The 23,849-nt window shown below is 41.1% G+C and overlaps 2 protein-coding genes across 4 annotated transcripts; one reads left to right on the top strand and one right to left on the bottom strand.

Moving 5' to 3' along the window:
• Positions 1–545: 545 nt before the first annotated feature.
• plvapb (plasmalemma vesicle associated protein b) lies at positions 546–4,944 on the top strand. Its single transcript, XM_086047829.1, has 9 exons — positions 546–939; positions 1,059–1,235; positions 1,328–1,421; positions 2,186–2,387; positions 2,476–2,695; positions 3,688–3,825; positions 3,904–4,020; positions 4,313–4,420; positions 4,635–4,944. Exons 1-9 carry the CDS (start codon positions 736–738, stop codon positions 4,641–4,643), a joined length of 1,269 nt encoding a protein of 422 aa, XP_085903955.1. The 5' UTR covers positions 546–735; the 3' UTR covers positions 4,644–4,944.
• Positions 4,945–8,713: 3,769 nt separating this feature from the next.
• Positions 8,714–22,812, bottom strand: gtpbp3 (GTP binding protein 3, mitochondrial). 3 transcript variants are annotated; one of them, XM_086047826.1, is made up of 11 exons: positions 22,557–22,812; positions 22,103–22,371; positions 21,657–21,743; positions 20,992–21,074; positions 20,210–20,329; positions 16,348–16,420; positions 15,251–15,394; positions 14,425–14,590; positions 11,050–11,180; positions 10,591–10,777; positions 8,714–10,094 (listed from the first exon to the last, which is right to left on the bottom strand). In XM_086047826.1, exons 1-11 carry the CDS (start codon positions 22,610–22,612, stop codon positions 9,863–9,865), a joined length of 1,548 nt encoding a protein of 515 aa, XP_085903952.1. In that variant the 5' UTR covers positions 22,613–22,812; the 3' UTR covers positions 8,714–9,862. The 3 variants fall into 3 exon arrangements, with proteins under 3 accessions (XP_085903952.1, XP_085903953.1, XP_085903951.1); XM_086047827.1 differs by having other exon boundaries at positions 22,103–22,353; XM_086047825.1 differs by having other exon boundaries at positions 22,103–22,374; positions 22,557–22,627.
• Between the last annotated feature and the right edge of the window lie 1,037 nt (positions 22,813–23,849).

The raw sequence follows: 23,849 nt of genomic DNA, 5'->3' as shown, positions 1-23,849 counted from the left end.
TTCTCCCCATTGCCTGCGTGGGTTTTCTCCGGGTGCTCCGGTTTCCTCCCACATTCCATGTGAGGATAAGCGGATTGTATAATGGCAGGATGGATGGATAAATAAACAGACATAAATAAATATAATATTTAATATAAATACCATTTACACTGGTATAAGAAATTTTACTGTATGACTCTAATTTCCTATATTTCCTTCTTATTATGGTGCACCTGCAGAATGGGGTGTAGTGGCGCCTCTGTTGGCTGTGAAGCCTGCCCTCTCTCTGCTAGTTGGACTGTCATCCCCACATGTATGCTCATTTGCTGACTTACAGGAGCTCAATATGATGTTGTTTTTCATTTTCCATGCACAACAATCTATTTTGGTAATAATGACTTCAAGTATGCGTTAGTGAGGCGGCTAGAGGCTTTAAGAGCGGCAGAGGTCGATGAGGGGGTGGGGGATGAGGAGGAGGGAGGTATGTGAGGTGAGGGCTGGGCCAGGATGGACTGGAAATGTGCCCCCAGCAGCATTTATAAACATGTCCTCACTACACTCTTCGGGATCTTTGTTTACATACGTCCATACATGCGTGTTGCACTGTGACCGCGTCACAACCCCCAGAAGACAGAAGACGGCTTTGCCACTTCAGGCTTCTGCACGTCAAGGCGGAGAACCTTGTGGATCAGAGGGTCCTCCAAGCAATTCCTGTTCCGATCTTCCAAACCAGTTGCCATCATTTTACCTCCAAACATGTACAGCTCCAGCTATTCCCGGGCCAAATTTGGCCTGGAGTCGGGGGAGCCTTTGCACAAGCCCAAAGGCAAGAGCTGTGGCTACTACTTGAGGATCGTGTTCTTCTTCTCCTCACTCATCCAGTCCCTCATCATCGTCAGCCTGGTGCTCTTCCTCATTTACGGGCAACCGGAGAAGTCAGCCGAGGAGATGAGAGTCAAGGTGAGGGATTTGATTACTCTTTCACATTCTATTTAGCCATTTTGCTCACAGCCGCTAGATACATCTTTATTGTCGATCTTTATTGACAATTTATCGTCAACTGATGTGCTCTTGTGCAGGAGCTGGAGCTTGGCTTCAATAGACTGAGTGAGAACAACATAAAGCTGAGGAAGGAGAAAGGCGAGCTGGGAGCTCAACTTGGGGCGCGCACGGCTGAGAAAGATGCTCTTGCGAAACAGCTGGAGCAGCTCATGACCCATGCCAATGCCACAAAGATTGACCTAATGACTAAAATAGTGAGTGGATATATTCAAGCAGTGTGTTTACGGCTCATAATGGTTGATACACTGTTTTTTTTTTTAAACTTTCAAAAATCTTCTTTATGCAGGCCTACTGTGAGAGGCAGATTGTGACAACGCGAGGCAGGGTGGCGCATTGTCCCACTTCCCCAATACAGCAACCTGTTATGGTCACTACTAGCAGTATGTATTCCCATCCACCCTTCTTTAGAAATTTGAGTGCAACAAAAAATTCTTGGTCATCAAATGCTCATGCCATTGATCTGTAATCCATTGTGATTGATGCACATTTTAAAAATGAATGATTATTACATTTCAATAATCATTCTTATCTTATCTTATGAATGACTCACAGTTAAAAGAATTTTGGTGGATTTCTTCATGACATAATCACACTTCTGTGTTCACTTTAAGCAATTTTAGCCATTATTTGTCAAATAATAATGTGAAATTGCACCCCGTATTGTATTTTATTGAAGTGGATCATAAAAAAAAAACTGAATACGGAGACAAGAGCACATGCCTCAGCAATTAAAAGACAACATAAACACAGCAAATGATTTTCAAGAGATATGGTCACATCTTAATAAAGGAGATTGGCCAAGTTCAAATGAGCATCTGATGCACCTTAGTATTTTTACTCCAGGAATAAGAAATGAAAATATTTTTATTTCAAAATGAAATGAAATAAAAATTAATTAGGAGGTAAGATTTTCACGTTTGTATTGACAAACTGAAATAACTTTATATATAATCTTTTCTTTTTCTTATTAACTTAAATCTGACAACAACAAAAAAAATCACATTAAACAATCACTGCGATCAGTCTTGGAGTTTTTGATGAATAATCAGAATATTGGACACCAAAGAAAAAGCCATACCTCTCTGTCAAAGTGACCAACTACTCATGAGATAATATTTCAAAACACTTGTGCGATCCCCTCCAGATGAGCTCAAAACTTTACAGAACATCAACGCTCAGCAGAAAGCAATGATTGAACTCATCGAAGCCAACTTCAGCCACACAGTCCGCTACCTGAGTCACGAGAGGGACAACGCCCTGAAGGACAGAGACGTCCACCGCCAGGATGTCATCGCTCTACGCAGAGAAAACACCATCCTGAAGGAGCAGCTCACCGCCTACACCAGGTATCCTCGCCCGTGTGTGTGCTTAAAACGGAATCATTGTGGGATATGAATACAGACACATTGGATTTGAAATATCGTGTTTCACCAGGAAATGTAAAGAGGACTTTGCTCATTCTTTGGATGGGATCCAATTGGTGACCAGGGATTTTCTAAACAAAATCAACAACCTGTTCCCCCACCAGCTGACCTTTCACCTCACCTGTGAGAGTCAGCAGGAACAAATGGCGAAGATACGAAACAGCTGCACCAACCTGTCCAGAGATGTGGAGAATAAGTTTCAGCTGTATTTGGACAACGTGGGCAACCTGGTATGCGCAGAAAATCACATTTTATTTTATTTTCTATTCAAAATAATGATCTTAACATGGAAAACTTAATTGATTTTTATTTATACATGGAAAAGGTAAATGTATTTGTAAATGTATCAAATGTATTTATTTATTTATTCATTTACTTATTTATGAATGACACATTAGACCTTTAACTTTTGTTAAGTTGATTCAGATGTGCCACTGAGAACAATTTACATCCTCCAGAAAGGATATCTTTCCTCTGGAAAAATACTAATCCACTGAGTTATGGACACAGCTGCCCACTGAGGTCAATTTAAGGTCAATGCAGAGGTGACTTATGACTCCACTGATACAGCAGCAAGTCATGGAGAACAAAGAGACGTATCCTCTCCAAGTAACTCACCGAATCTAAAGGGGATACACTGCTAAATGAGGGGTAAAAATGTTGCCTCATATTGTTTTTGCGCTTGAACGCATCGTCACTTTCTGAAAGTGTTCTATTTGTAGGCAAAAATGATTTTCTCTTAGTCTTATTGCCTCTTTTTTCTTACTGAGAAAAGCAGAAACTACCCCACGTGTAGCAAATAAGTCATTTTAACTTAGATACTATGATGTCATAGGATTCAGTGAATTGTGAATTATCCAATTTCACTAACGGAACTGAAAGGTGTTATTTGTTCACTACAAATAATGTATCTTGGTGCATCTATCGTTGCCAGCATCATATAGTGACGGGCAGAACTGCGGTAATAGCTGCTCTTCCAATTGAAGGCAAAAGGTGTAACTCATCCGTCGATCCACTTTTTGTGGCATGTTATTGTTTAGATGTGACTTGGCCCGATAAAAGTTGGAAAAACCTCCCGAAAATGTATGATTGCCCATTGTCAAATATGCAAATGAGGGAAAACACTGTCAAGTCTCTGTGCTATACCCAAATCCATCTTCCACAAAGTCTGGAGAGTAGCATCCGATTGAAGAACATCACCGCATCTCTCTTTCGGTCGAAGGTGGCTCAGATTCAAGCCAAGTCCAGCCGACTGGAGGTGCAAAACTCGCACTTAGGCGCTGACCTGCAGATGTGCAACGAGACAATCGCCGAGGCCAGCAGGCAGCTTCAACTCAAGCAGATGACTCACGACGAGCAGGTTCTTTTATCCACGCCGCCATGCCTCCAGTCTAGTCGTATTCCTACTCTCCCTTTTAAACGAATACATTCGATTCAGGTGGAGAAACTGCTGATTGAGCAGAACCGGCTAAGGGAACAGAAACAACTGCAAGCGGACACTTTGGCCCTGAGAGAAAACGAGCTGCAGACCCTGAGGGCATTGCCCAATTGCAAGGTAGGATACTCTCTTGTGCGCACACACGTACGGGGAAGTCGGTGTCCACAGATGGTCTCTGATTAAATGGCGCAGAGGTGAAGTGGACGTGTGTGGACTCAGCATTCGTGGGGAATCATAGCCCCGAAGCAGCAGCAGGAAGGATGGGCGGCCGAGATAACAACTCTTGAATTCTGTCACTTCTCAAGCTCCGGAGTTGAACTTGTCTACTTCTGCGTGTGCGCGTGCGCGTGCAATCACAGCAAACTGCACCCGTGTGTCAATGAAATGTAATCATAACAACGTTCTGCAGGTGGGTCCCCCGAAAGCTGCGGGCGTGCCGTCGGTCCCGCAGCCCAACAGACAAATTGCGGCCAACTGGCCTGCGATTGCGGCACCGAGCCTCGGCAAAACTCCAACGGTAACGTTGACTCGAAGGGCAAAGCTTTGTTCACGACGCGTTTGCATATTGCGCAGCGGCTGATGTCTATGCAGAGTAAAAAGAAGAATACAACACTTGTAGTTTTCCTTTAAATGTCACTACTTGAATTGTAACCACAACGAATCTGCTCTCCTGTCAGCCCTTTTGCAGTCTAGTTGATATTTAGTCACACTTTTTTTGTTTTCTCTTCCAGGTGAGATGAACTGCTGCATTATCTCAGTGTGGAAGACACAAACCGATACGTCGTAAGATATAGCAAGTCACCCACAAACAAGACTCAGAACAGTCTGTAAATATACTAATGTCACATGCACTCATGATTGGTTGTCATTTAGAAAGATTTGTAATAAATGTGTGTGTGTGTGTGTATCCCTGCAGTCAGGGTCATGTAAGGACGTGACAATGAATGACACCGGTGTAAATATTGCTTTTGTGTGGTACTCGCTTTGTGTATAAACAAATGTTTTCGTTTTCAGTTTAATAAATTAAATGAACCATGGAAATGCCTTCTCTTTGTATTTCTGGTTATAAAACTCCAAACATGCTACTAAAATACAGCTAGCGCTCTTGAGATTTAAGTTTATGTTCCTGTGTTTTCATATCATCTGTGAACTTAGAGTTCAAAATAAGACAGCAGTAACGTGACAGACTGATGATTTCGGTAATTAAAAAAAAAATGGCACTAAAGATTTATGCCTATTCTCATGTGTTTTACACACCAGCTATTAATACCAACTCAAGCTTTATTGCTTCCCTTTCCTTTCATAAACACTGAGTGTTTAGAACCTGCAGCTGAGTCGCTGCATACAAAGCGGCAGACTTTTATGGATAAATAATAACCATTATCCTCTTAATGTAAACAATACATTCAATGTGACATTGGGGAATACTTAAGATGACAATATAACATACACAGACACGCGCGCACGCATGCACACACAAATACAAATATGCCTTATATTTGTTACTGCTGGAGCTGTTGTGAAAGCGCTATATGAAGAAAGATTATATTGCCCTTCGGTAATACATGCCTTTGTTACATCTCGGCTAGATTAGTGTAATAAATTTTATTTTGGAGTCAGCCAGTCCTCCCTCAAGCGTCTCCAGTTGGTCCAAAACGCTGCTGCAAACTCGTTTGAAGACACGTTTTTATTCTTTGGCTTTTGACCCAACGTGAGAGTGACACTTTTCTGCTGTTTTCCAGTGTCTACTTTATGTTTTAATATCATTAATTAGCGTTTTACTTGATTGCTTTCACTGTCTTTGTTGTTGTATTATTGCTATTTTTCAATTACGTGTTTTTCAACAAAGATGGATCGGGGTTGCGTCTGACTACGCTTCTGTAAATTTTTACTGATGCACAACCACCGGTAAGTGCCATTAATGCCCCATTTTAGATATGAGATCAGTGAATCCACTGGGAGAAATGGCAGCATATTGTGCAAACCTTTGATATCCTGCTGATTAAAAAACAAAGAAAAGAAAAAAAAGGCAGAATCAAACTTTTTTTCATAGTGAAAAAAAGAGATAGCCGGAACGTGGGTCTTGTCAAAATGCTTTAAAATGGCTGGCAGTGATTCATTATTTTGGTTGTCATTCGTCCACTTATCTAAATCACTTTTCCATTGCTTTCTCATTCATGCAATTGCATTTGTGTCAGTTGATTGCATCTCAATTAGAATTTTACTTCTATTACTGAGAATATGGAGCAGAGGATTTGCTGCATTGATGATGTAAGCGCTACAGGTGACTGCAATTTGTCTGCAGGAAATCCTTTGTTGAACAGTTTTCAGTGCCCTGTGGTTATAACACGCACTCATACACACTGCACAAGATCATAAGATTTATTACAACTGATGGATATTGGCATGGAAGAAGCTGAACGTTCATACAGGGAGTTGTCTTAGGTCTTGATCATTCAAAATGAAGTAGGGCAACTAAAAACTAAACGGGAGAGAAAAAATCCACCCGTCTGAATGTGCGATACAAAAAAGGTTTGTTCATCTGTCCAGTCCATATATTCGGGTACTGCTGAGTTGTGTCATTTCCCCATCCTGTAAAACTATGCCACAAAGGCCCCATTTGAAAATGCACAGCCGTTGATGTGTTGGACAGCAAGTCCCACATTTAGCTTAACATGGCCCCTCCCTTCTTGTGCTGTAATTAATCAAGAAAACAAGAAAAGGCTGACAAAGTAGAGCGGGAAGAGGAAAAGTCTGAGCACAGAAAGACGCAAGAGAAAGACAAAAAAAACGTAGAGACAGGCGCTTCTGTTGCCGTTGAAGGCGAGCAAATGTCGTCAGCGAGCAACGAATGGGGAAGAAGGGTGACGAGTTCAACAAAGAAACATAAATATTTGATCAAGGCCAGATTGACAGGGGAACAAAAGCCGCAACATTCAACGCCTCGACAATGTTCCTGTCTCACAGCTTGGCGGAGACCTGGGTCACTCACTGTCTGCATATTTTTGGGGGCATTTACTTGGTGCTTGATAATGAGGCGTTCACCGACGGATCATCGCGGAACGAATCGCAGCACATATACTGTATATTGATCTCATCAGATATTGTCTCATCATTTGACCTAAAACAAGAATTTGGACAGTAACAGCATTTTTAGGCTTAAAAAAAAGTGATTGTTACAATAGATTTAATTTAAGAGGTTTCACCAAAATATGGTACTTAACTATCAAGCCATTTTATGCATAGCAGCTACATTTCTAGGGGCACCAGAAATTTGGTGACAACATTTTCACAACACATATCGTGGTGTGTATAAAGGCGAAATCGTGCAAACGTGAGATGTGAAGTGAATTGAAAATTATATTTCCAATTTTGTTTGCAAGTTAAAAAAAACAAACACTTTTTGTCATATTTGTTACAACTCCGTGCGACCTGACACTAGTGCATGAGTAACATTATCTCAGCCCTCTCTAGCCCATCTTGTGATTCTGATTTGATAACCAAGAGAAGGTGCGCGTGGCGAGGTGTTAATAATTCCTTGAGCACTCGCGGACACACCCAGAGTGAGCATTGATTTCCACTTTAAGGTAAGTTTATTGCCTCATTTGACTGCGCATTCCAATCAATAAAAGTAAAACTGACAGCATTCTATACATTAACACTCCATTTATGTGACGAGGTGCTTTTCCATGTCACATCTTCTGTCTCTGATTGTTTATTTCCCCTTTGTAAATCTCTTGTAAATCAAGTGAGAGGACAAGATGTCTTGTGTAACATAAAACGTGCCGCATTTGTGGGATGAACAGCAAAGATGAATATGTGGGTTGCCTCCATGAAAAATTTGTCAAATCTTTTCCGCCAGTGGCAAACATCTCATTTTGTTGTTGCCGGCCGTCAACCCTGTTTGGTGGATTGGACGATTGCGGTTTGAAGAAACAAGACATATTGGAATTTTAACCATTTTATTCATTTATCAATCAGGAGCCTCAGAAAAATGTGGAAGAACCACAGTCTGGCACATCCTCCCGAGCACTCTCATGTCGGTATTCAATGGGATCGAGTTCAAGACATTCCATCCTCTCCACTCCCAAATTGGCAAAGTAGTCTCTGATAAACTCAGCTCAGTGGGAGTGAGCATTGTCAACTTGGAGGACAGAGACCAGTCCCAGACCGTGGAGGTATGGCATTGCCACTGGTTGTAGAAGCTCATCTCCATAAGTCTCTGGCTTGAACTTTCCTCCAATGATGAATTTTTCCCATGAGGGAGATCCCGCCTCCCGAGAGAACTATTGGCCAAATCGTCTTAAAGTCATAAAAAAAAAGTCATAGCGTGCTTTGGCTGCTCTGACTGGGGACACGGAATGTCGGAGCGTCAGTCAGGACAAGATAAAAGCTATCCAAGCAAGATGCCAGGCCAACAAAATGTTTGGATATCAAAGAAAGGGAGCCCGCTTTGCCTCTTGGAACAATCACACTCAGAGTAGCATTAGGGCGTCAGATCGCATCTACGAATGCGCCCAACTAGGGTCGTCAAATTGATTCAGTTAAAGGGGAAGTCAACCCAAACATATTTTTTTCAAGAATATGTTCTATACATAAATTGCGTTTGTGGAATAAGAGTTAATCCACCCGTTTTTAGCCATCTCAGGGGGCGGCCATTTTGTCACTTCTGTCGATTGAAAATGACATCACAACTACTCAGGGCTTAGGTAACGACCAATCACGGCTGACCTGTTTTCTGAAGCTCAGCCGTGATTGGTCATTACCTGAGCGCTGAGTAGTTAAGATGTCATTTTCATTCGACAGAAGTGACAAAATGGCCGCCCCCTGAGATGACTAAAAGGGGTGGATTTTGCTGCTTAACTCATATTCCACAAATGCACTTTTAATCAAAATTATGTGTTTCAACTAGTGGGCCTGCTGGGAACATATTCTTGAAAAAAAATATGTTTGGGTTGATATTCCTCTTTAAGTTCAGTTTAGTCATCGGTTTCCAAAGTAAAAGCAGATGTTTGCAAATGTCTTATTTTGATTAAACACAAAAGATACAACAGTCAGACTACATAAATTGGAGAATAATTACTGCTGAAAGGCTGATATCAGAGGTTTTGGATCATTTTAAGTCAAATGATTACTTGACGAATAAAATAATGTCGATTAATCTGCTAATCGATTAGCTGTCGATTAACTGGTCAATTTCGATAGGTCTACCCCCAACATAGAAAAAATAGTGACTACTTTGTATTTCCATTTCACATTTCCTGCCAAGACCTGATTTAACAAGAACACAGGCGGCAAGAAAAAAAAAAACACATGCGGGTCCAGGAGTGTCATCCTCCCAAATAGAAGAGCAAAAATCCATGCATTGATACCCATTGTAACTGCAGAGATTTTTTTAAGCTAAAGAATGTTAGTTGAGTCAACTGCCAGATTTTAACAGCAAAACAAAAACAGGAGAATATGTGGATGCATCTGAAATCCGAAGCGCTGCTCCAGGTCGGACTGTACATACAAACATCCGCGCAGAGAGTTGTGATCCCTGCAGTGGTCAGGTGCCGCCACTTTACTATGCAGTACCAAATTTGGCTCGGTTGGCCCCAGGGGCCCAATATACACTTATCAAAGGCCTAACACGCTGTTTTTGAACACGACTAAAGACTTGTACAAAGTTTACAGCACACGTGTGGGAGGCATCATGTCAAATATTTCCACTCCACTCCACTCAGATAACAGAAAAAAAACTGAAACAAAACAAAAACATTTGGGTGTCTTGGGAACCAATTGGAGCCAAGAACGCCAAGTGTTCTTTTGAAGACACAAAGCTTGGCAGAGTGCCAAGATTGTGTCATTTACTTTCCTCTGCCAGTACGCGCGGGGCCGTCCGTGCAAGACCGCGGCCCGGCTCTCGATGCACTTCATTGCTATCATTGCAGATTCATCATTGACGTGGGCCACCAAACTATTTGCCAATGCAGAAGTCTTTGAAAATAATTTCCAGGATCTCCTCTGGTCCGACCTTTCCAGTGATGCGGCCCAGGCTGGTGAGAGCCAAGCGAATGCCTTCCGCTGCCAGAGCGAGGTCCAGGTCACGGTATCGCTGGTACTGATCCAGGGCTGCGACACAGTGCTGCAGGTGGGCCCGGTGGCGTGCTTGGGTCAAGGTAGGGCCACCGGACAGAGGGTCGCCACACCTGCACGGGAAGTTTGATAAAAAGAACTGGTGAAATATGGATATTTTTTTTTTTTTTCCATTTTAAATTCATCTTTTTATAGCACGAGGGTTCCATTGTTTTATTCCCCCTATTCCTTACTTATTTAGCCCTCGCGGGGAGAGTAGTTTAGCTATAGCACACCCTTTACACTCACACAGCGGTCTCTGCTGCTCTAATAAAGCCTTGTGGCTCAACCAATCAATTCATTTTCAAGCATGTGTGCTTACCGTGTACCTGAAGACTGTTCAATTCTACTCTACGTTTCACATTAGCTTCACGATTAGCATTTGCTTCTCCACCTGTTCCCGGCGTTCTTTCTTGCTTGCTTTCTTGAGAAGCATGCCGCTTCTGATTGGTGAGTTTGGAATTCTTGTTTTATTACAGTGATGATTATGATTGTTTTATTTCAAAGGAAGCAATTTAGCTGAAACTAAGGCAAAGAGAGAAGAAATTGTAGTTCATCTTGCTGACTCACAAAGTCTTGACTCTGCTGTGCAGTGTTGTGAGGAAGTCTTGAAGTCCCTCATTAGTGTGACAGGACATCACACAAACAGGAGGAAGCCCAGAGATGCGGCCAAACGTCATTTTCAGCGTTTGTCTCTGTTCCTCAGGCAGCAAGTCCACCTTGTTCAAGACCAGAAGGAACCTGTCAGATGGCAATTCTGGGATAAAAAAGTAAATACGTGTCATCATTACTATTAAACCTTATTTTGCTATGAGGCCTTGACCATGACAATCTGGTGTCACGGCAAGGCAGCGTCATTTATATAGCGCAAGGTAATTCAATGTGCTTCACATCATTAAAAATACAACAATCAAAGGTATTTACAAACACTTGAAAAAAAAAAAAAAAAAAATATATATATATATATATACATATAGAGATAGAGATAGAGATAGAGAGAGAGAGAGAGAGAGAGAGAGAGAGAGGTACCTGTGTGGATCTGCTCCTGATTTAGCAGGACATTTTTCAGGTGGTCCTGAAAGAAGTCTGGAGCTTGCTCGATATCAGTGGGGAGAAGCGAACAGTCCATGACCACCAGAGTCAAATCTGCTTGCTCAACTCTAGAGAAAAAAAAAAAAACATCAACAATTCAGCTGTTATGCTGTAGTGGAGGTGTCCCGAGGACTAAGCGGAGGCTCACAGTGGATCAGTTGCAGGTTGATGTGACCTCCTGCTAAACGTTAGGTAAGATCCCTCTCTGTCCAGTTTTAAAACTTCCCATAAAAAACATTTTTATTCTTTAGCATTCGACTCATCATGAGACTCGGCTTTGGTTTTGTTGTATTGATTGTCTTTATTGATCAAACTGCCTTTGTTTTTATATGTCCGATTTTTACTTTATGTACAGCACTTTGAATGCAGCTATGGCTGTTTTTAAAGTGCGCTATAAATAAAGCTGCGTTGAGTTGAGTGGAGCTGTTTAAGATGAAATCAACGGCCTATCCCAACTGACTTTGGCTGAGATGCAGGCTACAAAATAATCACTAGCCAATCGCAGAACATCACAAGTAGTTAAAGGGAAATCTAGCTTTCATGGGAACATTTTTTTGGGGGGGGGTTTGTTTGTTTCTGCAACTGACAAACAAACCCTTTAGCCAATTGTTAAATGAGCAACAATCGTCGCTGTCCTGTGAAAAACACTTATCTCCAATTATGGAAACTTTTTTAATTTTCACTTTAATGCGATGTCAGTAACAGCGGAAACGTGATTCATGTAAAAATAAGAAATTGAAAAAAAATGGAGATAAATGTTTGTCACATGACAACGACGATACAGTATATAGTACAGTATCCTGAAACCCCAGCCCTTATTTAACACAACAAAATGAACTAAACCCAAAGATTTCCCAGAGATTCCCATCGGAACTATGTCAGGTTGCTTCCTTCAGCAATGGCCAGCACCAACTGTGGTGCACCTCCATCCCATGAGAGCAGCTAGTCGCAGCAGCGGATGCTTGTACTTACCACCTCCTTCCTGTGGTGACTCAGGTCACAAGTGTCTGACCTGCTTCGCGGACACAAAGTTCTCTACACAACACAAATTGTACAACCCTTCCTATACAGCAGCTCGCCACTTCAACAATTCGTTAATAATTGCGCTGAACGGCAGAAGATACTGAAACACCTAAATTCCCAAGAACACAACATGCTGAAAAGCACTTTGTGTCTGTCTTTTCTTGCCAAGCCTTTCACAACTGGTTTTGTTTATAATTCAGCATGTGACAAATACACATGAAACAAGGATTTTTTTTTTTTTTTTTGTCAGGCTTACAGAAAAAAAATAGCATCCCTCACTCTACAGAGGCTAACTACACGCTAATATAATCCTACATTTTTGAAAAAATAATGGAGTGTGATTATCAGCTAATATATTGGCACTAAAGAAGTACAGAACATAGCTGAATTTGATTTTTTTATTGGAGTACATTAGTGACAAAAACATATTTAATGGTCATTTATTTAAAGCAGCATACTGTAGCGAGTCATGTGATTTGACTCGAGTCAGATTCCAGTTACCATTTTTAGGACTTGCTTGCCAAAAACTTTGGAATGACTTGATTTGACTTGACTTGAACTACATGACGTGACAAGTCATCTTGTTTATAGTTTGAAATCTGCATTTCAACACAATTTGCCTTTTTCGGAAGTTAAGGAAACAAGAAGCCAACCTGGCAACCCAGTCAGCGTTCACCTGTCGGAGTGAAGTGGCAACCTAAAGACTAAGAGCGATGGAGCAACTCAATATAATGATTCACTCAAGCCCCGATTCGATTCGATTTTCAGTTCCCAATTTGATTTGATTTTTTTAAAATTGCTTCCATGCTTGTCTCTGTGCACTAGTGTGGTTCTGCAGCCATCCACAAACGCAATATGCAATGTTTGGCGCAAAAGCATAATTTGATCTACACATTCAAAATGTGCTATGCATCTGGAATGAAAAAACGTTTCAAGACATCAGTTTCTAGATGAATTTAACCAACGCGATTTTCGATTAATCAAATTGATTAATCGGGGCGAATCGATTTTATATCAATTTTCGACTAATCGTTACATCCCTAATAACGTTAACGTTGGCAAAATGGGATGGCAAAATGCACAGTGTACACCTCACGGGATGAAGACAAAACAACGTCTAACTTCATCTGTCATCACAAAACCCACAACGACAGGTAAGCTAACATCACAGTTTAGCTAGCATTACGAACGTTGGTTTGGGATCAGTGAAAAATATGTGAATTTAAGTACAGCAAAGTAACGTAACTAAGGGTGGGATGGGTTCTGAAAACTGCACATATCTGAATACTTTGTTCTAAGTGCATGAATTTGATGCACACTAGTGCAATAATTATGCTCTTTCATCACCTGTAAGAATGGATTCAAGTGGTGAAATGAAGAACCACCGTTCTCCTAGGAAACATGAACTTTGCTAAATATCACATAACGTGCATTGAGAAGCTGTTGTAATTGTGCTAATTGTAATAATAATGATGATAATGATTATGATGATAATAATAATAATAATATATTTTATTTATCAACCCGAGTAATCTGGTCTAGTGCGCTTTGTCAGCCTGTCATTATCATTCTGATGGTTTTTACCAATGAAGTTCATATGTGACCAAACATATAACATCCAACAATGTGTCAATAGTGTGTGAGTGGTCATTCCTCCATCTGTCTGCCTGTCTATCTAGTGGCCTCTTAGTACAGGACAAAGCAGTGATGACGGGTTTGACAAATACGTTTTTTTCCCCCAGTGTAAACAGAGGAAGTGGCTGTCAGTAAACGTCTCTCAATATGTCCATTCTAAACATCACGGATGACGTGTTGTAAATATAATCAAGGAAAGGTACTTCTTCAGTATGCAACCTCCTGGGAGTGTTTATCCATGTATTTATATCCACGGAGGAGCAATAAGACAAGTTCTGTTGGTTACAGAGGCTTTACTATAGGCTGATGACTTATTTCTTCCTTCCTTTGTTTTTAGACACATTTGTCTAGGCCAGGGGTGTCTAGCTCCGGGCCTCAAGGGCCGCTTTCCTGCCTGTTTTCCAGCTCTCCTTGCTGCAACACACCTGATTTAAATGATCGGCTCATCGGCAAGTTCTGAAGAAGCTCGATGCCGATCATGATCTCTTGAATCAGGTGCGCTGCAGCAGGGATAGATGGAAAACAGGCAGGACACCGGCCCTTGAGGACCGAGTTTGGACAGCCCTGGTCCAGGCATTTGTCACAGAGCGAATGCATGTCACAAAATATGGACAAAAGGCCATTATGTGAACGGCAACGTAAACGTTGTACTACCGTTCGCGAGCTCGACGGACCCCCTCTCTCTCCACCAGGTCCCAACTGTCTCTCAGGCCTGCTGTGTCACTCAGGACAACAGGAAAGCCACCGATGTCCAGAGCCGTCTCCACCACATCTCTCGTGGTTCCGGCAATGGGGGACACAATGGCTGCAGGTCTCTGGCCTGGATTTGAAAACAGCAGAATAAAGCACATGCTTCACTATTTTTCATTTATCTGAAATAATTGACATAGTAACAGAGTGAAGCCACAGTTCTGAATTCATTCATTGAAAATAAAAGAAAAATTACAAAAGACTAGCATTCGGCCACCGATCATGATTGGACGATTTGCGTGAAAAATGACGTGATCGGAATATTCGATCAAAGCCTTTTATTGCCGATCAAAAATTCCGATAATCCGCAGCTCATGCTGCCATGAGGCCAGCCATGAGACCATCCTGTGTGCAGCGTTGCGTCACCGCAGCCCGGATTTTCAAAACTAGAGTATTTTAAATTCAATTACAAATCATGACTCTAACAATTATACTACACTAATTCTTCTACTATACTGACAAAAGGGAGCAATTTGTTCCGAAGTGGGCCTGTAAGGGCCACAGGTTTGATTCCCCTAAACAGCCAAGTGATAAGAGCAGGGACTGGAGATCTGGCACATTTCCCCAACTGCTAAACAGGCACTGTCAAGCCGCCTGTCTGACACTTATGTTGTGTGTTTCCCTGCAAATTATATTACAGCCAAATGACTTATTGTAGTGTAGTTCAAGTGTACAGCATTTAATATCCAATCATAATCCCCTCAAGTGCTATATTCCACGGCTGTCTTACAGAGCGTGTTGAGGAGGCTGCTTTTGCCCGCATTTGTGGCTCCCGCGATGACCACCTGCACACCACTACGGAGCCGCTCGCCTCTCCTCTCATCCCTTAGGTGTCGCACCAGCTCGGTTCGTAGATCACGCACCATTCCATTCACTGGAAACACAGGAACAGGACATGACGGAGGTATCGTGCTCAACTTCACCTTCTTGTCTTTGCTAACGGAATTGCTGTGCTTTGAAGTAAAGACTTCCGCTGTCTGATGCTATTTGTCTTGTCAAAAACTGGGTCAAAGTCTCTCTCTCTTTTTTTTTTTTTTTTTTAAATATGACTAAGTTCAAATGCATAAATAAAAGCACTTCCAACGTTCAAGATCCTGCACATTATTAGAAAATGAAAACACTAAAACTCATAAAACAGTTATAAATGTACAGTACATTTTGTCCACATCCTTTGGCACATACTTGCGTGTGGCAGAGGAGGGACAATGTGCCAGCTCGGCTTGCTATTTTTAAACGGGAGTCTATTATTATTTGCACCTCTGAGACATGAGCCCACATTCCGTGCCACCAAAACAAACCAGTTCCCAGGCTATATTGTGTTGAAACTTGACAACTTCTGAGGGCTCGAAAAAGTTCTGCCAATGCCAGACAGCAGGCAACAGACTCTAGGGAAGCATTCCTCACACACACGCACGCACGCAAACGCGCACACATGGGAACCCAGTCTAGAGAGACAAAGAGAGATGGTAATACTGACAGTACTATTCCTGAGCCACTGAGCACAGTAACAGTTTGGCTTTGAAAGCAAGACAAATGCTTCCACTGTCCCGCTGCTCTAAAGGGAAACTTTTTTTTGGGAACAGTTTCATGTCTATGCCTTCTCCCAAAGCGTACGTTGGCCAGTGAATTGTCCAAACATGAAAGTCAGGCCGACTCCTCTCCCGTTTGGGAGTAAAGAGCCCTCACAGGCCTGTACCTTCTTCTGAAAGCCTGGGGAGCACTGTTCTGTTTGTGTGTTTGTTTGTTTGTTTTATTTTTACAAGAGTATATAGTACGTACCTTGGGTTGTTTGTTTGTTTTATTTTTACAAGAGTATATAGTACGTACCTTGGGTTAAGACTCCATCCTCAATCAGCTCATCTTCACCGAAGTCTATGAAGGCCTCCACATGGGCAAGACACTGAGGCAGAGGTGAAGACAAGCATCACTAAATATGCGTTGGACCCTCCCACCTGACAGGTGAGCTCGAACGCGGTCAAGCCCGTCCTGTTGCTGTATGTAAAGTGCTTTGTTACAGCTGTGGCTGTTGTGAAATGCGCTTTATAAATCTAATTGGATTGGATTGGATTGGATATGCTGCCATCCAAGCGATGTCTTCTTCAGGGACATGCCCGCCCATTTTAGCAAGGCATGCCACATTCTGCATGTGTTACAAAAGTGTGGCTTTGTAGTAAAAAAAAAAAAATCAACTTTGAAAGCTTCAATATTTAGTGTCCTCGGTTCTCAAATGCTTATTGAGTGTTGTTCAAAAGAAACATAACGAAGTGGTAAACATGCCCCTGCCCCAGCTTTCTTGGAACATGTTGCAGGCATTAAATTCAAAATGAGTGAATACCTGAAAAAACAAAAAAAAACTTAAAGTGATAAAGTTGATCCCTTTCAACATTAAATTCAGTATCTGGTCTTTGTAGTTTAGTCAATTGAATATAGGTTGAAAAGGATTCGCAAATCATTGTATTCTGCTTTTATTTTCATTTTACACACTCCCACCTTCATTGGAATTGGGGTTTGTAATCAAATGATGGCCTCATTTGCTGACTTCCTGACTGAGAAAAGACTGCTATAAACACTGCACAATGATATCTGCCTTTATAGTTCAAACCATTGCAGAACATTTTGGATGAGGGTTGGCTCATTATTACTGGGAATCCCTGTTCAAACCTAGGACTGTGCTTCCTGAACCCTTCATGAAATAAATAGACTCAAAATATTTTTTAATATTAATGTAGTTTGTCGTGGTTTAGCAATGTAATTCCAATACATTTCATTTTAAATACACATTTAGCAAAATGAGGATTTTAAATTACCGTAATAGCTCTCTGACAGACAGTGTCCATCAAAACTCAGCAATATTATCATCATTAAGACGGATTTTTTTTTAATATACTACAGTCTTGTATTGGTTTTAATAGATTGTACAAGTGTACTTAATGTTGTGGCCAGTGAATGAACATTGTTTTTACCACCACTACACTGTATGGTGTAAAGGAAAAGTCATCCAAATAAGTGTCCTTCTCCCAGGGATTTAAAAAAAAAATCTAAACTGACCATCTGACACATACATAGCATTAACTTGATTTATAAAGGAAACCAAAATATAAAATTGAACAGCTTCCAAGGTGTTTTGGAAGCTGAAAGCAGCTGAAGGAAAGCCTCTGTACTTCCACCACACCACAAATCAGTATCATGATTGGCATTACGGAACACACACAATAGTAGTATAGCTGAAGAAAAACAGGAAGCCTCAGATTCCCATACTCAGATCCATACACGCATGCAATAATGGCTAAAAAAAAAAGTTGCATTGTGTTTTTTTTTTTTTTAAAATAGTTTAACCATAAACATCACACAGCATTATATTATTCCCACATTCCCAGAGGTCTTATCCTTAAAATAAAGATGCTATTAAGACACCTAAAGAAAAACATTTCAGGAAGTTTCTCAAGGAAGAACACCTGGAACAGTTGCTCCCAAATGGTGCAACGCGGGAGCGTTTGGCTGATGTCCAGAAAGTTCCTCCACATGGACAGAGTGACTTCAAAGAACTACAGTCACATGATGTGAAAAGATAACTTGGTGTGTTTCTGAGATGTAGTTTTGACCCGGCCAAACATCTGTCAGCATTGTGCATCAGCATTGGACGCCGTATGCTGTAGAGCCCACTGAAGGCGCGCACACACAGAATTTCTTTCACCACACCGACAAGTACACATAAGATCAAATCTCTCTCAGAATATTCAATTCGGTCAAACTGCTTGTTATCACAAATATGTATGGAATCAATCACATGGTAGCAACACACTGCACTTAAACATGGCCAGGATTACTTGCTGAAGTTTTGACCATCAGAATGGGAAAGAAATGTGATTTAAGATACTTCTTAATGTATTGAAGGAGACAGAGTTGACCCCCCCCCCCAGCCCCACACAATTAAAAACAGTTCCCAGGTGTCTTTGTCATTCTTTGGTTTCCTTCACATTCACAAAGTATAAAGAATTACACAACACTTAACCACTTGTAACCCCTCCACATGCAGCAAACACACCAGCAAAGACAAACACTGTGTCTACCTTGGTGAAAAGGGCAATGTACTGTAAATTCAATTATAATTCATGACGACTCATATGAACATCCATCCATTATCTATACCGCTTCTCCTCACAAGGGTCACGGGGAGTGCTGGAGCCTATCCAAGCTGTCTTCGGGCAGTAGGCGGGGGACACCCTGAATTGGTTGCCAGGGCACACAGAGACAAACAACCCCACTCACAATCACACCTAGGGGCAATTAAGAGAGTCCAATCAGCTTACCATGCATGTTTTTTGGAATGTGGGAGGAAACCGGAGTACCCGGAGAAAACCCACGCTGGCACGGGGAGAACATGCAAACTCCACACAGGGAGGCCGGAGCCGGGATCGAACCCACGACCTCTGAACTGTGAGGCGGACGCGCTAACCAGTCGATCACCCTGCCGCCCTCATATGAACATATTTTTGGAAATAGGCAGCTAATGAAATGCTCACTTGGTTGTGTAATTTCACACTTGATGTTTGGGAAACCAACTATTTTTCTTCAAGCAATCAAAAATCTATTTTCCATAATAAGTCCCCTTTAATTGTACTTATCACCTGAAAACGATGATGGAATTTACACACGCACAAACATCTTCAGAGTTTACACATGAAGTCAGAAAGGAGATAATATCCATGTAAGCAGCAGCTCATTGTGTAAAACTATATCCTGGTGATAGCATAGGTCAAAGGAGAATGACCAGAAGGGTTTAAGATAGTATGAAGTTAACTAACTCATGTCACAATTGAGGAAGCTGTCTGACATGAAAACTTTCCATTGTTTCGACAACATTCGGACGGTAGGGTCAAGATTTAGCAAAATCAACATAAACAAACAGATCCTGACTTGGACCAGCAGCTTAGGCTGGTGGTGAAATGATGTGGGTTATACTTGGAGCCCCACTTGAGTGCCCATTACATATTTTATTTTACTGACCACATTCATCCTTTTATGAACACAGTAAAGTATACCATCTCGTGGTGGCTACTTCCACAATCATAATGCGCTATCCCAAATAATTCCTGTCAAGTATGTGCAGCCAGCAAATCTATAGCAAATGAGTGATGTCAACATGGAAAAACACTGAGGAAAGCCAGTACCGGTACTTTCAGGGCTCTAGACCAGTGCTTCTCACTTTTTTTCTTGGTTTGCAACAGCACTAAATTTAGTTAGACCAAAATTTTCGACACAGAGTTGTCAACCTATAGAAATTCAAACTTTAGTGGCTGCTTCTTTAGCCTAGCCATTCGCTGGCCTCTGCAACCCCGCTTTTGTTTACGTTCCGTCTGTCGCCTATGGCGCCCGCCAGACCCTACACCAATCCACTGAGCTCCCGCTAATCACGCTATCTCATCCGGGATATTGAAAGTTAAGTCAAAAGTCGCTTGAAGTCATCAAGTTGTAATGTAATCCAATGTTGATTAAGTCCACACAATTATAGTTTCCGGCAGCAAAGGCAAAAGTACAGTTAAAGAAGAAAAGGCATGGCTTGGTCGTCATCACTCTCCGGAGTGATGATTATTAGCAAGGTATACAATAAAGTGACTGGTTAAGGTGTGTATGACATTGACGATGCAATAAATGTTAGAGAAGGTGAGGTGTTGTAAATCAAACGCACCCGCTTTAGGTTGTGACTCCAGCCCTGATATAGACGGCCAAGATCTCCTGACATTTGCCTTAGTGCCTGTCTCCTCTGGGCCTCAGTCTCGGCATGGATCAGATCCCCGAGCCCCTCCACCTTTAAGAAGCATTACAACTGACAGTGAACCTGTGAAAATATAGACTTCATCCGCATTGTCAGGCACAATCTTTGTAGTCATCAATGCTTTACAGTATTGTACTGTACACGACAGAATGTTTCTCAGGCCTCACACGATGCTCTTCGTTTGCACTTTAGCGAAAGATGACATTTTCATTTCATTGCTGTGACTGAAAGGCTTTAGAGATTGAGTGTTGCACAGGGTTAGGGTTACATTTGTACTGGAATGTGAAAAACACTCATGTTGTGTGGTAAATAAATACCAAGGGAGAATGACATGGAAAAGAAAATCTAAAGTGAGCGCGGCTTGAGTACATTCAGCGGACACACCCACAGCGTTTGAGAAGATTGGTTTTGCATAATTTTGAGCCTCATTGAATGAACTTGGAGATGTTTTTTTTATCCTTCGAATTTGGCAGGGTTGTTAACAACACTCTTCTCTATGGTGTGTCAATTTACAAGACATTTATTTTCACTTTACAGGAACATTACAGAAAATTAAGTGAAATGATGAAATGAGAACATATGACATCATGTAGGAACACACTGGACTGGATTTTAGTCCTACTTAGAATAAGCTAAATGGTGTTGATTGACTGTAAAATACCCCCACAAAAATGCTGTCAGATGATTCGACCTACCTCTGTCAGGCCAAGTTTCCCTGCTTGAAAGGCCCTTCGCGTGAACTCCCCAGATTCAGCAGGCCTCATGCCAGGCACACTTCCTGAGAAACAGACACACAACCAAACACAGCATACAAACATGATAAAAATGTACTTTGTATGCACTTTGTGCACACGCACAAACTCACGCATACACACACAATTACAATGATCAAATGCAGGGTCACATGTCAATTAGGGTTTATGTGAAACTAATCTAGTTTGTTTTTAAAGTTTACACAATTACTTTAGAACTATGATCAAGGGAGAGCAAAACGGTTCAATTAGAATCATGGCCTTTAAATGCAGCAAAATATTACATAGTGCATGTTTTCTTCTGCTTCAAATTTGTTTAATTTTGTTTAAAACAATATGAAATATATACAGTACCTTGTAGAAAGCATTGCAATGGTTTTGTATTCCGACTGACCGTCTTTCAAATTGATACAACACTGCTCTCTAAAGGCACAAAGAAGCAAGTGCAACCACGCAATTTCCTTTTTTCCGAGTCATTTTGCTTGTCAAGCTTGAGAATGCAACATGACTGTACGATAGATCATGAGATAACTGCGTGTATGTCATGGACACAACACTGCATTAATGTATTCGAGTTCAACAAAAAAAGAGTGCAAATAGAAAGCTACCAAGAGCCTGAAGAACAGCAGCAGTCACAGCAGGACCTCCGTGGATGTGGAACTCAACACTATCCTCTCCTGTGAAACTGTGAGGAGCTGGTCACATAAAAAAAAAAGACAAAATAGTCAGAAACTAAATATAAATGTCTGGTTTTCCATAATATTTTGGACAGCAACATGTATTCAGTTTTTGGGCACTTTCCTCATCAGGATCATGGGTAGGGAAGCTGGAGCATAGCTTAAAAAAGGTGCTCTTTTTTAGGGGGAAAAAAATGCACATATCCACAAACAACCATTCACACCTATGGCCAATTTAGAGTCTTCAATTTACTTTGTATGCAAACGTTCCTGATGTGAGAGGAAATGCATTGGATTGAATGTGATTGTGAAAAGGGATAAATCATCCATAGATTAATCAAAATCAAATGTGTGAGCAATGTAAGTGTTTTAAACACCTGGGAACCAGAGGACAAGCCCACGGTCCAGCACCTCTTTTGACAGGGGATGTGTGATGCTCCTTAACAATGCGCTGCGAGGAACAGGCAGGTTCCGTGTGAGGCCCGCCATACGCTTGAGGGCTGTAGCGGATGCGGGGCCACTGATCCGTACCACGGCAACCCCACATTTGCCATGGCCTGATGATAATGCAAAGATAGTTTCAGCATCAATCAGTGCGGGAGGCACTCCATCGAAGCAGCTCAGATGCCTGAAGAGAGGAGTCCATCTGCTATAAGGAACAATACATACACTGTAATGTGGTTCCATAAGATATATGATAGACCAACCATATCAAATTTAAAATTTTATTATGTCAATTAGACATATGTTGAAATTTTGGGGAGTTAGTATATTTCTGCTTTCTCCTGTGTTAACAGTCAACAAACGAAAAGGTTGGCGTTAACTACAAACCTTTTCTTGAAGGCTGTAGCTGTCTTTACTCCGTAAAGGACAGACGATACTAGCATCGTGATTTTGAAAGTAGCTAACACAAAACAGTTACTTTTTGCTCCCGGTAGAATTTATTCCATGACATTCTGACGGTGTGAAAAAACGGCGGTACATTTTTTAAATAAAAAGACGTTTAAGAAAAGTGAAACATTTATAAACGTCACGTACAGAAAGCACAAACACTCAATGCTCATTTTTGACCCAATGTTTTTATAACGCATAGTGTGTGCTGCAGCTCCCTAGCTGATTTTGATTGGTTAATTTCGTTCAATAGTGGCAAGTCATGAAGGTCCATTCGTTTAAAAACCTGTCAATCTAACATACACCCCGCCTACTGTCCGTCTTTAAATTCACTCCGTGCTGCTGGGGATTCTGGGAAATACCACCAGAGATCAGTGTGTACTAAATTGAGGTCCGGTACTCTGCCGCTGGCTTTGGAAAGGGTTTCCACTCCGTCCCAGAGGAGGCGCGGACTTGTTGTTTATGTCACTTTTTTTTTTTAATGTCACTTAAATGACATTGAAAATGAAATGCACTTTTTGTTTTAATGTCCTTTGTATCATGATTTGGGGAGGCAATTATTCAGTAAAGTAAACTCTCGGATGCAATGTCAGAGGAAAGACTCAAAGAATCTGTTTAAGTATAAGCCATTTTATTTGGCTGAGTTTCTATCATGTTCTTGGATGTTACGCAAGGGGACTCTCTTTGTTTGTTATATTTGTGAATGGCTGCCTACTGTTTATTTTTGTGTCTTGTAATACACCTTCAATTGCGTATGACACTGAATAAGAAACAAACAAACAAACAAAACCCCAATAACAACAGCGAAAAATATATCAGTAAAAACAAACGTAAGAAAATATGACAAAAAAAATCTAAATTATGTAATGATTTATTATTGAATTTTATTAATCTATTTTTTTTCATTTGTTCAGTAAATATGGTTATATTGTGTTTACTTGTGTTTTATTGGATTGAATATTAAGAATGGCATAATTGTGGTTGTCTAAGGAAGATCTGAACTTCATATTATTCAGTTTGTCATTTTATTTGAATATACGATGTGTCGTACAGGAGGATTGTACTCAGTGAAAGAAACATTCAGGCCCATCCTGATTTTTCCAGGCCCATCCATTAGCCACTGCAATGGTATGAACACAAATTCAAGTTTTCACTGGCAGGCAGCAAAAGTATGCAAAGTTGATGCATAAGCCATCACTTTCCCTGTAATGGTTACACCTAGTTGTTTATATT

The sequence above is a fragment of the Filicampus tigris genome, chromosome 12 (genome assembly GCF_054856515.1).
Source record: "Filicampus tigris isolate MCC_2025a chromosome 12, RoL_Ftig_1.0, whole genome shotgun sequence".
Classification (NCBI taxonomy): domain Eukaryota; kingdom Metazoa; phylum Chordata; class Actinopteri; order Syngnathiformes; family Syngnathidae; genus Filicampus; species Filicampus tigris.
Note: the sequence above shows the minus strand (reverse complement) of the source record. Positions and strands in the feature narration are given on the sequence as shown.

Bases quoted from the DNA above. Each gene is read 5' to 3' on its own strand.
- plvapb (XM_086047829.1), top strand. From the start codon at position 736: ATGTACAGCTCCAGCTATTCCCGGGCCAAATTTGGCCTGGAGTCGGGG. The intron at 1,236-1,327 runs GTGAGTGGATAT...TTCTTTATGCAG, and splicing joins TTGACCTAATGACTAAAATA to GCCTACTGTGAGAGGCAGAT. The intron at 3,826-3,903 runs GTTCTTTTATCC...CATTCGATTCAG, and splicing joins AGATGACTCACGACGAGCAG to GTGGAGAAACTGCTGATTGA.
- gtpbp3 (XM_086047825.1), bottom strand. From the start codon at position 22,612: ATGCTAGTATCGTCTGTCCTTTACGGAGTAAAGACAGCTACAGCCTTC. The intron at 21,075-21,656 runs GTAGCTTTCTAT...TCTGTTTCTCAG, and splicing joins TGCTGTTCTTCAGGCTCTTG to GAAGTGTGCCTGGCATGAGG. The intron at 14,591-15,250 runs GTAAGACAGCCG...TTTCAAATCCAG, and splicing joins CAGCCTCCTCAACACGCTCT to GCCAGAGACCTGCAGCCATT.